The sequence below is a fragment of the Spermophilus citellus genome (genome assembly GCF_964194105.1).
Source record: "Spermophilus citellus genome assembly, chromosome: X".
NCBI classification, from domain to species: Eukaryota; Metazoa; Chordata; class Mammalia; order Rodentia; family Sciuridae; genus Spermophilus; species Spermophilus citellus.
In genome coordinates, this window is record NC_138190.1 from 105,285,454 (window position 1) to 105,303,126 (window position 17,673).

A 17,673-nucleotide genomic window follows, 5' to 3' on the forward strand; every position below is an offset into this window, starting at 1 on the left:
CCCAGATTATTTAAAACTAGTGTCCCGTGACTGCCCTACTATGGTATTTTAGGTGTAAAATTCAAGGTGAGGAGAGGGAGAGGAAAAAGGGGAGGGAGAGGAGAAAGGAATAAAGGAAGAAGGGAAGAAGAGAGGAAGAGACAAAGACATGCAATGATGGAGAGGAATTTTGTCCCAAGATGCATCATACTCAGAGTTATCATCCATATGTGATTTAAACCATGAGATTTGAGACTCTTGAGCTGATTTTTTTTTGTGGGGGGTACTAGGACTTGAACCCAGGGGTGCTTAACCACTGATCCATATCCCAGCCCTTTCTATTTTTTATTTTGGGACAGGGTCTCACTAAGTTGCTTGGGTCTTGCCAAGTTGCTGAGGCTGGCTTTGAACATGTGACCTTCCTGCCTCATCCTTCTAAGCCTCTGGGATAACAGACATGTACCATGTGCCTGGCTGAACTGATGATATTTAACTGAGATTTTATTTTTGGGAATTCCAGGAGGGAGTTGTAGCATGAGTGAAATGTGTTGGGATGAACACATTTTGCATGTGAGAAATAAGTGAATTTCAGAAGATCAAGGGACAGACTCCTGTAAATAAAATAATGGTTCTCCAAAGATGCCTATGTCCTAATTCCCACAACCTATGAACACACTAGATTACATAGCAAGAGGGAATTAAAATTGCAGATGAAATTAAGGTCATTCATCAACTGACCTCAAGACAGGATTATTAGTCTTTAAAAACAGAAGAATGAGGGAGATGAGTCAGAATCAGAGGAGTAGATGTGATGACAGAAACAAGGCCACTGGAATGATGCAACATGAGGAGGACTCAACCCATCACTGCTGACTCTAAAGTTGGAGGAAGACGGCCTTGGGCCAAGGAATGCTGGCAGTCTCTAGATGTTGGAAAAGGCAAGGAAATGGATTTTCCCCTAGAGCCTCAAGAAAGGAATGCAGTATGAGTTTAAATCCTTGATTTTAATCTAACAAGATCTTGGTCAGATTTTTAACTTATAGAATTCTAAGATAGTTAAATTAGTATTGTTTTAAGCCACCAAGTTTCTGGTAGCTTCTTACAACAATTAAAGACACTTTCTATTGTTTATAGACAGATATCAAGTACTGTTATTTCCCTTAAAATTTAAAATATTTCATGGCTCTCCTATGAGTTCATTATGTGTAATTTGGTACACATAGTTCAGGAATGGTGGTTCTAGTACAGGGGTCAGCAAACTGTAGCCCAGAAGGCAAACCCCACCCACTGCCTATTTTTGTGAACAAACTTGTACTGAACACAGCCAGGCTTGTTTCTTTGCTTAATGTCTATATATGCTTTCATACTATGGTAGAAGTAAGTAGTTGTAAAAGAAGACAATATGGCCATCAAAGCCCCAAATAATTACTTTCTGGACCTTCTCAGAATATATTTGCCAATCCCTGTCTAGGACCTGACCCTACTGTATCCATCTAACTTGATTTCCCTTCACTCCACTTACAATCTTATATCCGCACCCTCTACACTTACCATTCTGAATTCCTGTCGCTACATTAGTTCATAATACAACTTCCTCTTGGAATTCTATTCCTTTTCCCCCTAAATCTTGTATCCTTTAAGGCATACCTCAAGTCATACTCTCTACCTAGAATTTTCCCTATTTACTTTATCAGGCATTTTTCCTATACCGTACTAATTAGATTTTGATTAATCAAATAGCCATGTTACCGCTGTCCAATTTATTTCATACATGTGACAATCTATTATTACAAATAGACTGTAAGGTTCTTTAAAAAAGCAACTATGTCTTGAATTTCTCTGGAAACTTCCAAAAAACCTACCCACTATGTTTATGTACCAGTGGAGTGCTCAGTGCATTGATTGCATCTTTTAAAGTGAAGTTCACTCTAAAAATGTTTTAAGTTTGATCCCTGATAATTGCAGATGAAATCTGATATCCACAACTGTTAAGTGATATTACAGGTGATTTATTTGTAGACATTCCAGCAATATGATTGCCGGTATCTCTTTTATCATTTACAGTTTTGATATCTCTAATACACAGAGGACAAGTTTATGCTAGCATATAACCTTCTCTAATCCCTTTCTCAAATTCCTGAATTTTTACCTAAATGCTACTCTACAGTGCATGCTCAGCCATGTGCAACACCATGGATTCAACTCTCAGGCTCAAAAAGGATGGGGCAATAATGCCAGAATTGGATATAATTATGGAAATTTACTATCATCAGAAGCCTGTATGCAGGATAATGTACTAGTTTTCTGCTTTTAATAAAATATAGAGTACATATTAAGCTACTTAAGCCAGAAATCCTATATGTTTAACTGAATTAATCTGCTATTTACAGAATATCTCTATTTAGATCTTCTGTAATCATCTCAAACTCATCCTACCAAAATTAGACATCAAAAATGAAAAGTCTAATGTGTCCAAAATCCAAAACATAGATTTTGGTGGGAAGATGGCAAAGGTGACATAGAAAGGTATTAAGTAATTTTTAATATCTAATATTTGCATTCCACATATTTTAATTAGTTAGATAATCATTGGAAGTCATTTATTCCTTTGGCTCAAGAGAACCCAAATGACTTAGCTCTGAGACTTTTGTTAAACCAATGTCATTTATAGATTTTCACTCTTAAGAGTCAAGTGCTGGTCAAAGATCTCCATTATGTGTCAGACTTATATTTAAATTATCAATTTATTTTGATTGAGGGAACATAACCACTGAGTAGCCTGAGTGACCCAAATCCAACTATGCTGAAATTAACTTGGGACTGCCATTCAAACAGCTTTCTCTTTGTGAAACACTAAACCTGAAGTTTTTATGGTTCCAGGTAAATTAAGGTAAATTTTTAATTAACTATAATGTTTTGAACACAATAAGAGATATGGGGAATTATTTTTCTTTCACTCTTAAGAAAAATTGCTATAAGAACTTCAGGAGAAATGATACCAAATGTCCTCTTGCTTTGTCTTTCTTCATACTTGCAGAACACTCATTTCCTTTCTGTGCCCTTACATATACTTCCCTCTGCTTAGAATGTCTACCTATGTCTATCTAGAAAACTTCAAGTTTTCCTTCAAGTTTAATCTAAAATATAAACTGCTTTACAAAGCCATCCTTGATTCCTTCAGGCATATTTAAAGGTTCTTCTCATTTTTATATGTACCCCCATTAAAACAATTATTTTATATGTATTTAAGTTTCTTATTTGCATATGTCTTATCACAATTGTTCATAGGCATCGAGGACTCTAATTTTTCATTCTTATGCCCTGTGTACATGACACATAGAAGGCATTTGAAAGAAGGAATAGAAGACTTCTCTTTTCCCAAAAGTTAAAAAAATCTTCTCATCTGGCTTTACCAACTTCTTTCCTCATCTCCTAAAAATGTACCTACTGCTTCAGACTCAGTGTCAAGATCCTTTCTGTTTCTTATGTGTTTGTCTTTACTAGCAAGTCTAGATGCTTCTATGAAAGCACACATCTTCTTGTCATTCAACATTTTCTTCTAAGACTATTTACTGGCTTCAAGAAAATATTTTGGAACAAATTTCAAATTCCACCCCTTCCAAAGTATTCAACAACTTTATATGGACTCATATTTTCAAAGATCAATAACAAGGCTTTTCATTTCATAAAAATATTTTACTAAATAACTCCTATGTTCTTTTCATAGTTTTTTAAAGGTAAGAATATCTCTGAACTCCATATAAAGTATACCAGTAAGCTTTGTTTTAAAATAAAATCATTTTATCTTTAATCACAGAAAACAGATTTGAAGTAATTTTAAGTTAACTCATCTGGCTGGTTTTTACAGACTGCAGAGAATACAATTGTATCTGAACAAATTATCAGAAGCACCTCAGGTTGGGGCGACTCACCGGTATTCCTTGGTGTACTCAAAGTCTTGTTTGTTATAGGCAGGTTTTAGGAAATTGCACTCAATGACTCCAATTACTCCCACACCTTCTCCATGAGTTGGCTTAAAAGAAAAATATTAATTTCAATACTTGCATTACTGTTGACTTCCTAGGAGCATTTCCTTTTGATTCTAGAAAGATTATATAATGTTCATGGGCAAGGAAAGACCATTAACCTATAGAGAAACACTTAGAATGTACTTCAATATACTGCAAGTATATTGAAACTTGCAATATATAGGGAACTGTAATCTGAAAAATTTTAGAACAGAGATTTTCAATGATTCATAGATCCATAGGATTTTTCAAGGAATAATAACTCTTCTTTACTTACAAACCTACAATTTTATCAGTTTCACATTCCAGCATTGCCATAAGGTTTCATTTGAATAAAAAAGTACACTGCTGGGGCTGGGGTTGTGGCTCAGTGGTGGAGCACCTGCCTAGCATGTGTGGGGCACTGAGTTTGATTCTCAGCACTGCATATAAATAAATTATAAAATAAAGGCTCATCAACATCTAAAAAAATATTTTTTATTAAGTACACTGCTAAAAAAGCAAGATTATATACTACTATTTGAGGGAACTGAAAGGAAACTTCATCACTACCCCCAAATTTTAGGGATGTTATGTGATAGTTACACCTTATCTATTCAAGTAAGTATTTTCCCCACATATATAGACTACCAAATAACTACCAAAGAAAGTCAGACTGGCTGTGTTTATTAATTATAAGTTGATGTAAAATGTTTTGTGAATTAAAATAGTTCTTTGTTATTTTTAGTGGAAGAAACTAAGTCAAAGTGTAATTAGACCAGCAAATAAACATAAGTTGTCTAAAAATGACATAACAAGAACAAATATGATTGGCTGAAAATAGCTATCCTGGGCCCTATGTAATTGTGTACTGCATAATATAAAGCAGTCTATAATTCACTGTGCTTTAACCATCTAATTTATAAATTAAGAAATTAAGAGGATACTCATGGGGATTACTACTTTAAATTATCCTTAAAACATTATGGCAAACCAACATAAGAATGCTCACTGATAACACAGAATTCCAGTATGGGAATAGAACCATTAATCAATCTATGCCCTTTGCAAATTTTAAATTCTCTCCCTACTCTTTTCAGTCTTCTATGCCAAAGAAACATTAACCACTCAACTTTACCTGGCATCCCACCTTCTCAAAGAACTTTATGAGCCGGTTGTTATGATACATCATTACTCCAAACTGGTTAGTTTTCTTGCAGGAGAATCCAAAAGTGATTCTCACCTGCTTATTCTGAGAAGAAAATTATTAAGGAGACAAACACCAGGGGATTTGGCAAACAAAATTTTGCACCATATTATAGATTACACCATTGGATGTAGATTGATATCTTTTTAGAGGGCATTTAAAAATCTATAGCAATAATTTAACTATATTTTTAAGCTATGACCAAGGAATTGTCTTCTTAGAAGTTTATCCAAAAGAATTCGTTGAGGAAGCCCACAAAAGTTGATGAGTTAAGAGATTTTTTTCAATTAATCACAACAGCAGAAAAACAGATAATTTAAATATCCAACAATAAAGTAATATTGGATAATTATGGTCTATTATACAGCTCTGAAAATTGTGTTCCTGAATAATATTTTGGAATATTAGGAAATATTCAGAATAATAACAAGCATTGTTATATAACACATATATGTATAATAGTAATATGTGATGTAATAATACATCACATATAACAAAATATAATATATATACATGCATAGAAAAGACTAAAAAAATACCAAAATTCTACCAGTGATTAAATAATTCATGAATAATAAAAAAGAATTCTTAACCCTTCCTAGTTGCTCATTTTGCTGCTAAGGTTCACAGGTTCTGATAAGAGTTATAAATGGTACAATACAAATACATTCAATTACAGACAATATTTGTAAGTCCAGTTAACCCATATAAAATACAATGGAAGCAAAACCAATAAGAACAAAACAACTTTGAAAGGTAAAAGACAATGAATAGTCTTGTAGTAATATTTCATAGGAAGAGGTTAGCAAATTTGGGTAGATCAAATTATGAGAATCGTTATATGTAAAACATATGTAATGATGAATTTTTTTATATCAGGGATTGAACTCAGGGGCACTCAACCACTAAGCCACATCCCCAGCCCTATTTTGTATTTTATTTAGAGATAGGGTCTCACTAGTTGTTTAGTGCCTCCCTACTGCTGAGGCTGGCTTTGAACTCATGATTCTCCTATCTCAGCCTCCAAAGGCACTGAGAAGTAAATTTTTAAAAATTTCTACTTGATTTAAAAACCAAGTTAAGCTAGTTACAGTTGTGCATGCCTGTAATCACAGCTCCTCTGGATACTGAGGTGGGAAGACTGAGGCTAACCTCAGTAACTTAGCAAGACCTTGTCTCAAAATAAAAACTAAAAGGGGCTGATGTAACTCAGTAGTAAAGTACTTCTGAGTTCAATCCCCAGGACAACAAAATAAATAACATACATATATACATAAAATAAAATAAATAAAACAAAAAGCAGTCCAATGTAAGAGAATGACAATGATAAAGAGGAGATAGAGAAACTGATATTTTCATTAAAACAAATAGTGAGAATTCTTAATATTCAAATGGATTGAATGAAAATTTATTTTTTTAAATGATCTTTTGCCCCCTCTAAATGACAAACTACATGCATAAAAACCATATAAAAATGTCTCTGTCAGGTATGATACAAACACAAGTGGGTATTCAACAGTAATGTTTAACTCAGAACACAATTTTCTGAGCTCAAGTGGAACCTCAAGTAAGGCCTTATTACAATGCAAAAATGAAACAAGATAAAACTCCCCCAAACAAACCAAAACTCCCACATTATAAAACTAACATCTTAAAGATTACCAAATATTTTCTTTCTCTTGTACACTTAAAATTTTTATTGGTGTATTATGATTATACATAATAGTGAGGCTCACTAGGGGCTGGAGTTGTAGCTCAGTAGTAGAGTGCTTGCTTAGCATGTGTGAGGCACTGGGTTCAATCCTCAGCACCACATATAAATAAGTAAATTAAATAAAGGCCCATAATAATGGGATTCATTATGCCATATTTGTACATGCACATAACATACTTTGATCAATCTCATTCCTCAGTACCTTCCCTTTCCCTCTTTTCCTCCCTTCCCCTCATCTGCTTGCTCTACTCTATTGACCTTTTATTATTATTTTAATTAGTGCATTATAATTATATATGTAAGTGGGATTCATTGTGCAGTATATTGGTACATAGGCATAGCACAATTTGGTAAATTATGCTCCCCAGTATTTCCCTATGCTCTCCCTCCCTCTTGATCCCCTTTCTCTGTTGTATATTTTTAAAATTCTAAATTATGAAATGGGGTTACAATGGGGTAGAAAGCTCCCCAAATTAGTATGCCAAGAAAGAAAAAAGAAAAGAGGCCTTTGAAAACTGAGGAGGAAGCCAAATAAGCCAGCATTAATGATCTTGTTCCTTAGTAACCTTGGGGAAATTCTATTAGCAGTATCATTTTACTGATGCCTATAGTGAATCCATTTAACCCAAATTCTAATATAAGAAGGTAACTGGTTTAATGGGAAGGGAGGGTGAGAAGAACTTGGGTACATATAAAATGCATGCATAGAAGTTGGCCTGATTATAGAAACCTATGAAAAAAAAAGAACCTAAAGGGGCTGGGGTTGTGGCTCAGTGGTAGAGCACTTGTCTAGCACGTGCGAGGTGCTGGGTTCGATCCTCAGCACCACATAACAATAAATAAAATAAAGGCACTGTGTCCAACTACAACTAAAAAAATATTTTAAAAAAAAGAACCTACAGACAGAAATGTGGTATATTCTAATATAGTAATTGGGAAAGCACTTCTTTATATCAGCTCTGTTGAACCTATAGCACTAAGATCCTAGCTCATATAAGGTGCTATTATAACTAATATGCTTAGAGTTCTGGCTTTGTTCAGTTTCTTTAGGGCTTTAAAAAAAGTTTCCTAGTGGAGAAGGTATGTGTTCCCCAAAAGGATAAAATCAATGTGCTTATGAATAAAAACTACATGGACTTTTATAAAAAGGAAAAACAATTTCTAATTTTTGATCAGGTGAAGAAAGAGAAAGAGTATATCTTTGATAAATCAAATATGGATCAAGAATTACGCATGGTTACTAGAAAATAAATTAAAAGATCAATTCTTCCTGTTTATGAGTTCTCAGCCTTTCAAAGACTTCCCTTTTTTTGCTAAAAAAAGCCATCAATGAAGTTTGACCTCATTTCCATAGTTTATTTTAACATTTTTCTCTAGAATCTAAAATCTATTCCAAAGGAATATAGAAGTGAAAATGAGTAACTGCTCCTCTGTTAAAAGCTAAGTATCTTAAAATATACAAGTATTTCTTATTAAAAAAAGATTTCAGAATCTACTGAACCAGAATCTAAAATCTCAAGATTCTTATTTAAGAGTTTCCCTATGAGTTCTGATAAAACTGGTGTATAGTCTGACATATAAGAAATACTTCCTAAGAGTATAGTGTAACAGGATTTGTGTGTATGACACAATTTTGATCTGGGAAAGACAAGTTTTTGTTTTTCTGTGCCAACCTAGAAAACTTAATCCCAAAATCCAGAGGTTAACTACATGTAGCTGAAAGGATACTGTAAAGGTAGGTTTATATATATCATATCCTACATTGGCCAGACTTTTGGCAATCATCTGGGTGGTCACCTTCTTTTGACGCAGAAAAATTTTCATCCGTGGCTTCATATATAGAATACTACAATATGCCTATGGAACAGTAAAGGGAAAGTTTATATGCAATACTGACAATTCTACTGAAATACCCATTAACCACTTTTAGCCAAGTGAGTCTATTTTAGGCAAATATCTACCTTACTTTCTATACCTTGTAGCACATCAACCACAACATTAAAATGCTGCTATTTTAGCTAAATTGTTTTAGTAGACATGGTGAAAAGAATCCTAGTACAGAGCTAAAAGGTTGTCATCTTTACATAAGTAAACTTTGGTCTTATTCTATAATATTTTCATATTATAGGAAATCTTACCTCTTAATGTTGAAGAAAACCACTCTTACTCACCCGTAAAGAATACTCTGTTTCTGGCAACTCAGAACCACTAATCTCTTTTTCTTCTGCATCAAAATCTGACACCAGGATATCATATTGATCTGTATCAAAGTCCAACTCAGACTTCCCATCTTTGTTTCTGGGTAAAAGAGACAAGTACCAATCTAACAAAAACTGGCTCCAAAGGACAAAATTGTACTAGGAACCAAAAGAAACAATGTGAACAACACTCAGGTACCTGGTTCTTATACTGACCACCAATCCAAGGGAACTGCAAACTACTAACTTGAAATCACACAATATTTGAGGGTATTTCTAGTCTATAGAAATCTATGTTTCACACTGGTGGTGATACCAAGTTCATAAGTAAAGAAAAGGAATATTGAATGTCTGTGATCTGATAAATCAAATGAGTATCAGCTATCCTCAAAGAGGAATCCTAAAATAGATCCCACTTTTCTGGTGTTGCTGGATAAGTCACCCAATATCACTTTACCCTACTGAATAGATGAATCAAAATCTATTTCCACTAACTTCTGTAATCATATAAGTATTAATGAGATACTAAGATTTCCCCCAGATGCAACTCTATATCTTAGAAGGAAAAGATTATTATACAAACAACATATATTTACTAGTCCTCTAGAATACTATTTATGGAATTATCACTTAAATATAATAGTACTGATGTTCTTTTCATAAGAACCTTTCTTATTGCCATAATGTTTTCAGGTCACTTAACTTTGCTCCATTCTAAGACCCTTGGTTATATCATAGGGAAAAAAAGGTTAAGACCCATTTGTCCCCAGAAAAAAAAAAACTGAAAACAATTATGGGTTATATGGAAAATGTATAGTTCATTCAGAATGATCGTTCCCAAAATTTGTTTTGTGGAACAACAGTCCCTGGAAATATTAATTAATAAGAATTAACAAATAAAAGTAAAATTGAGGAACAATTCTCAGCAACATCAGATTCACATCAAGGTCTAGTGCTACTTGCTTTATAATTCAGGTTCTACAAGCTCAGAGCTACTATATGGAAAATTTAGCCCTATTCTTAGAACCAAATCAGGGCCACTGTGACATGCCACCTGTATAAAGTCCATGCCTCTGTAATAGTGTAATTCTGAATTTTTAAAGATACTTTTGATCCTCACTATCCCACCCAACTCTAACAAATACATCCTGAGAGTTGCCTGTCCTCCCTGCCTCTATCATCCCTACCCAAGAAAAAGAGGCTTGAAGAAACATTTTTAAAAATTGAGCAACATATTATATTGCTCCCTTCAGTATTTTCTTTTCTTTTTGCCTTTTGGTACCAGGGATTGAACCCAGGAGTGCTCAACCACTGAACCACATCCCCAAACCTTTTATGTTTTATTTTGAGACAGGGTCCTGCTGAAGCTGACTTTTAACTTGCATCCTCCTGCCTCAGCTTCCTAAGCCACTGGTATTACACACCTGCATCACCACACTGCAGTGTAAGTATTTTCAATGCGCATTAGCAAATGAATGCCTCTGAGAAGTCCTGGGCCAAAACAACAAAGTAAGCTTCATTTAATCCAGTTTTCCCCAAATTTATTTGACCATGCAATTCTTTACTTATATAACACTTTACATAAGTGTTTATATGTTTCTTTACTTACATAACATATAACTTGTGCAAAGAAATAAGTCTACTTAATATGTGTAAGTCATTGGATATTCCTCAGGAAAATGATCCTGAATAATACATATGATATTATTGAAGTTTTTCCCAGTAGGACAAATGGAAGGCCTGTGTGAGTCCTTATTTTTTCTTTTTAATTATTAAGTACTCTCTGTATATAAACCAGTATTGTTTTTAAATAAGTTTTACCCAGTTAAGAAATGAAACAAAACAGGTGATGTAAGTTGAAAAGAAAGAATGAATATAATTGATACTCTGTTCTATTAAACACACCAGTAATGCATCTGTTTTATATTAATATTTCTAGGTTTTTAATTTTTAGGTTTTAATATTTATTGCATTTTACATGCCATGATTAAACAAATAATGTATCATAAAGTATTTCTTTATTGTTTTATTAGTTCTAAAGACATGATCTTAAGCCACACATTATAGTTAAAATTGATCTGCTTCAAATAATTTTGTACTGCTGTGCTATTCTAAAAGCACTAATATAGAGGTTCTTATTTTTAAAAGATCATGTTGTGTTTTGTTACTCTAATTTCTCTTTCTTATGCTTCATTTTAATTGTCAAATATATAAAATAACTTTCTTTATCAATCTCAATAAAAGGTCCATGAAAATGAAATTGATATTTATAAAGGATTCTGAGGATGTTAGAATACTATTTGTGGCAACTGTCTCAGGATATGCATGGTTTTACTTTAAATACATAGCATATTAACAACAAGAACCACTACCTCAAGTGAAAGATATAGAAAGGTATGCAATAATATATATATATATATATATATATATATATATATATATATATATACATACATACACACAAACACATATATATATAAATGTATAAATTTATCAACTCTGCTTCTGTAGAAAGACTTATTAAAATGTGCTTCATAATACCTTTGCTTATTAGAATCTGTCACCTTCAAGATACTATACCTGCGGATGTTCCAAATGAGAACACGAGTGCCTTTTTTGCCTGGGATGGCATCAAACTGGGACAGCAGGTCATTTTCACTGTTGAAAATTGAATAGTTCAAGATGGCTTCCAGGCTGGGCAAGGAATCCTCAGTAATAATCATTTTTTGTAAAACCAAATATAGTCAAAGAAAAATTAATATCTTAAGAATATGCTATCAAGGGGCTGGGGTTGCAGCTTAGTGGTATAGTACTTGCCTTGCACATGTGAGGCACTGGGTTTGATCCTCAGCACTACATAAAAAAAATAAATTAAATAAAGGTACTGTGTCCATCTATAACTAAAAATATTTTTAAAAAGAATATGCTATCAACAAGGAAGAGTACCTTTTGGCTTGCATGTTTAGATAAAAAATAAAGACATAAAGCATGAGAATTACTGTTACAGAAGGAAGGAAAGAGGAAAGGTTGTGGAGATAAACACCAAATTCAGTTTCATCTGCAGGATATAGCCTCAAAGATGCAATGCAAACAAAGACATTATTATATTTATGGAGATAATCAAAGGCTAATTTTTAAACTATTTGGAAGCAGTAAGTTCAAATCTTACTGCTATATTACTCCCATGAAAACAACCTGGTATCTAACAGAAATAATAGCTTGTCCAGGTATTGGGAAATGCTATCAGATAAGCTAGAAAACAATTTGTTTCTAAAAGTATAAACACAAATGTAGCTAGCCTTAGGGAAAAAAAGCCCTGGGAACTATAGTGGTGGTGGTAGTTGGGAAAAGACATTCTATACAAATCAAACTGCATAATATAAAAATTTCAACATAGCAAAAATATCTTTATGCTTCTGTCAATGTTTCATTTATTTTAAAAATATTTAATAGAAATGGTAGTAAATTTAAGACATTTCAATACTTTAAAAACATGAACACTTTTTTGAAATATGAAAAAAATATGGATTTGACCTGAAGGAAAAAGTTTCTGTTAAAATAGTCAAATTAAACTAATTTTTAACCAACATTCTCCATTTGCAGAAAGGATATTGTTTTGCTGGCTGAATGGAACAATTGGTACAATAACTGCCTGGGCCTGGACACATTCCAGATAGGTCTGTGATAGGAGTCCAACAGTAAGAGTACCCCCATTCTTGGTGAAGACAAGAGCGTCCTTTCCTAGCCGCATGGAGCCTGACTTGAAACCATTACCAAAGACCCCGATGGGACACTGGCTCTTCTTTATTACTTTATCTGTAAAGCCAAAGCTGTAATTACACAAGAAAAAAAAGAAATTAGAAAGGTAAAAAGCATCCTAAGATAGGTGAGAGGCAGAATGTTTGGCTGACACATGAATAACACATATAAAAAGTCCCTCCTTTTTTTTTTTTTTACTTTTTTTGGTATTTCCAGGTAAAGCTATTAAGTTAAAAACATAGGACACTACTATGGGGTGATGGCACTGATATTCTTGTGTGGATGGTGTGTACTTAAATAGTACTACTGCGTAAGAGTCACACTTTGGAAATGCAAGGAAGGCCCCCTTTCACTGGTTAACAGAGAGAGCTGGAGAAGGCCTTGTGCTACTGCCTTTCTTATCTAGATAAAACAGCCCTGACTTCTAAAAGTTAGGATAATGTACAAAGGATAGTTGCCTAGAAAGGGCAACAAAAAGTCCCAAATAGTGGCCCTGATCAAAGGCACTAGACAAGGCATCTCCTAACTGTGTTATGTCATCCTTTAGAAATCTGAAAGTCAGAGATCATATATCTTGACAATTTCGACTCTCCACCCAAAGGATGACCATTCCAATTCTTACTCTCTGCTCCATCTGCTGGGACAGTCCACTGGAATATGGCCAAGAGATAAAAATAGGTAGTTCTGCCTCTGAATATCTGCAAACAGCTGCAGTATAAAGTCTGTCTTGTTCTATTAAGGGCTTTTCAATGAGTCACCTCAGCAAACTCTGTAGCCCTTCATGATCAGTTTGATCTGGGAACCAGAACCCTTCCCTCCAAGATATAAACCAAAATGATATAAATTCTAGAAAATTATGATCATCTTCTTATATTTTCCCTCACTACAAATAAAACTAATTTTAAGGATTATTTCTCTCCAGATTGACTAATTTTACTATGGTGTACACTAGCATTCATTCAACACATAATAATGGAGCACCTACTATGTGCTGTATATTATGCTAAGCACTGGAGATACAGTTGTTAATAAAACAGGTATGATTCTTGCTCTGATAGCTTGTAGTCTAAGAAAGGATTTCATATATTACAGATTAGACGCTACTTAGCAGCTTGGTCTTGGCTTTACTCCTTTGAGCACGGAGGGGTAAGGTGCCTGTTTTCCATTTCCTGAAGGTTGTGGTTTTGTGTTTATTCCCCAAGAAAGTAGACTACATTTCAATTTTCTATCTCAAAGTGTAATGCTAAAGTACCATATGTCCTTCTAGAATAGAGACATTTTAAAGCTTTCTATGAATAAATCTAGTGACATAGAAATGTAATCTCCAGGGAACTGGTCCTTTGGGAAAAAAAGAGAGCCGAGTTAATGCTGTTTGTGGGTATTCCAGGAAAACAGATGTATAAGTTGATAAAATTCAGACATTCTTATTCCTCTTATGGAAGAATTGGTTAGGAAAGATGGGGTCATTATAAGAATTAAATTATATACTAATTATAAATTATAATTTATAACTAGTATATAATTTATATATCCTAATTATAAAGTAGTACTCAAAAGTCAATTTTTTAAAAATTTTAAGCCAACTCTAGAAGTCATTCTAAGAATTGTTATATGCTATTCTATACCCTTACTTCTGGTCTAATATCACCTCTAAACTCAGACTTTTCATAAACAGAAATCTTATCTACCATGTGAAATGAATTTGTATGGTTATTTGGATTTAAAATTACTTTAATACCACAAAGTTTAAATTAGGTAGCCAAAGAAAGGGATAAAAATAGGGGGACTAGGGGCTGGTGATGTGGCTCAAGCGGTAGCGCGCTCGCCTGGCATGCGTGCGGCCCGGGTTCGATCCTCAGCACCACATACCAACAAAGATGTTGTGTCCGCCGAGAACTAAAAAATAAATATTAAAAAAAAATTCTCTCTCTCTCTCTCTCTCCTCTCTCACTCTATCTTTAAAAAAAAATAGGGGGACTATATTACTACATTAATTTCCTACTATCTTCTGCCACCTATCACCTCTTTTTCCCTTTGTATGTATAAATCCTCATGTTACTTATTTTGGGGAGGCCAGATGACTATATAAGCTTGAAAAGATAAGTAGTAGGGTGGGGCCAGAACCAGAATGGAAAAGGATAAAAGTGAGATGAGAGGAGCTACAAGTTCTAGATTTTATTTTGGCTGTTATGTTTCACTTAATGCTTCCCATGTGCTATTATTTCACCTAATTTTCCATGTTAGTTATTCTATTTGACAGCAAATTTGCAAAATGAATGCCTGATACCAATCAAATACTGATATAAATACTGATAATATTATAGGAATAAATTTTACATAGTTTGGTATAGCTCAGTAATTTTCTACAGAGCAATCCTGGCTTAGGCAGGTGGTTTCTCTTCTCTAAGTCAGTCCTATCCTCTCATGTAAGAGACAGCACTGTTTACACACCAACGGGGCTTAGATACTAGTTCATTGAATGGAATCCAATAATAAGCAACTTCCTCTTGAGTACCTTAATATGTTGAGAATCTAGACTCTAGAGAGAAAAATTTAAATTTGGAATGCTGATCACTGAAACAAACCTTAATAAAATCCATGAACATACAAAGGGATGCACTATTGTTTTCTAGATATATTGGTAATATAATATGTAATATAAATGAATGAAAGAATGATAAGTTTTCTGTTATTGTCTAGCTGGTGCTTTAGAATAGACCTATATGTACTTCTGTGCAGAGGTAACAAATACCTTGAATCTGTGGCTCTATGGCTGTTTTTAATTCTTGACCTTTGAAAGAGGTTTTCCACTTTGCTAAAAAAGGCAGCTGAATATATAAACTACTTGATTCACACACTATCCCTAGAAGCTAAAGAGAATAAAAAGTTAACCTTTAAGGAATTAATGATAGGATTTTCCTTTTTAATTTGATTTTCATGTTGATTCTGTGTTTATGGAAGAAACTACTGCTGTAGTTACCCACCTATTTTATCAGCCTGAAAATAGGAAGAGTTAGCATAAAGAGCTGGAAAATGTGGATAGGATAACCAATATTATAAGTCAACAGAATTTCTGTAGGCTTAATAATTTTTCAGAATTACTTTCATTATTTTTCCCAATACAAAAGCTACCTCTAAAATTCTATTATTTAAAAAGAAATTGTGGAAAGTGGACTTGTTCGTTATAATTTAGGATCTGATTAAAAATAATCTCTTTTAAATAAATGATATCTTCTGGCTGATTCAAGTTTGTTTTAAGACACAATAGCAAAATGAGTACACATAGTACATTGAGAATTCATTAAAATAGTCCTCCAAAATTAATTTTTAAATAAGTGGAACAATTTCCAGAGCAAACTATTGGGGAGTATATTTGGTATGCTATGGAAAATGTTATGGCTAAAGAAGTTTCTACCAACTTTCATCCCTGGGAAGGAAACAGATTTTTTAATGGATGACACTGATCCTCCATATTTCACTTCAAATGTCATTTCTTCAGGGTAGCCTTTTTTGATTCCCTAGGCTAGATTAGATCCTTGTGCTATATAATCTCGAAGAAATTGTACTCTTCTTTTATATAATTTACCACTGGTAGAATAGCCTATTTAGTCAAAAGTTGACTATTGTTAGTCAACTTTTATTTCTCACTAATTTAAGAGCAAGGATCATATCTGTCTAGTTCACCACTTTATTTCCAATACCATATGCACAGGTACTTAGTAAGAATTTGTTACTCAGCAATAAAAAAGAAAGATCATGGCATTTGCAGGGAAATGGATGGCATTAGAGAAGATTATGCTAAGTGAAGTTAGCCAATCCCAAAAAAACAAATGCCGAATGTCTTTTCTGATATAAGGGGGGTGACTCAAAATGGGGTTGGGAGGGAGAGCAAGGGAGGAAGATTACCTCTAGATAGGGAATAGGGGTGGAAGGGAAAGGGAGGGAGAAGGGGAATAGCATGGATGGTGAAAAGAGACCTTCATCATTATACAAAATACATGTATGAAGATGTGAATTTGGTGTCAACATACCTTATATATAATCAGAGATATGATAAATTATGGTATAATGGTGTATTAAGAATTGTAATGAAAAAATAAATAAATAAATTTTTAAAAATAAAACAACAAATATGGAGCAAAAATTGCTACAATTATTCTGAAATAATCCTCTTTTTCCCTCCTGTCTTATAATTATATCAACTTTCATATGTATTTCCATTGACAAATGGAAAGTGATCAGATTTGCTGGGCCTAATGTTTGACACCCATGTCACTGGATAAAGTGTGGTAGGGAGGAGTAATTAAGAAGATAAGTGGACTGGGGCTGGGGCTCAGTGGTAGTGTACTTTCCTGACATGAGTGAGATTCTGGATTCAAGTCTCAGCACCGCATTAAATAAATAATATAAAGGTCTATCAAAAACTAAAAAGAAATTTTAAAAAAAAGAAGATAAGGGACACTCCACTAAGGCAATCAGCAGCCACCATCTTGGAGAGCTGAAGTATCCACCGCCACTCTCCGGCAGATTGCAACAACAAAACAGGTGTGTGTCACTCAGCTCAGCCCCCATACATAGGGGGATTTCGCATAAAATCTCTCCTAGAATTTCCGAGGGAGGGAGTATCAGAGTGAGCCTGCATAAAGACTAAGGGAAAATTAGAGGCACCTGACCTTCAACCCCCCCTCCCATCAGCAGCCAAAACAAAACCTGTCTAGCCAGCGCTGGGGGAGGGGCAAGCAGAAAAAATCAAAACCATAGAGTGCCGGGGATCCCAAAAGCCAACTGTGTGACCCCGGAGATCCAGGC

At 34.0% G+C, this 17,673-nt stretch overlaps 1 protein-coding gene across 1 annotated transcript in view; it reads right to left on the minus strand.

The window, feature by feature from the left end:
• MORC4 (MORC family CW-type zinc finger 4) overlaps positions 1-17,673 on the minus strand; it is a 61,525-nt gene that overhangs the window by 29,053 nt on the left and 14,799 nt on the right. Inside the window, exons 4-9 of the mRNA XM_081277856.1 lie at positions 12,717-12,935; positions 11,686-11,832; positions 9,079-9,205; positions 8,636-8,764; positions 5,125-5,238; positions 3,912-4,012 (exon numbers count right to left, since the gene is read on the minus strand). Of these exons, the coding sequence (XP_081133982.1) occupies positions 3,912-4,012; positions 5,125-5,238; positions 8,636-8,764; positions 9,079-9,205; positions 11,686-11,832; positions 12,717-12,935 (837 nt within the window). The remainder of the gene's footprint in view (positions 1-3,911; positions 4,013-5,124; positions 5,239-8,635; positions 8,765-9,078; positions 9,206-11,685; positions 11,833-12,716; positions 12,936-17,673) is intronic.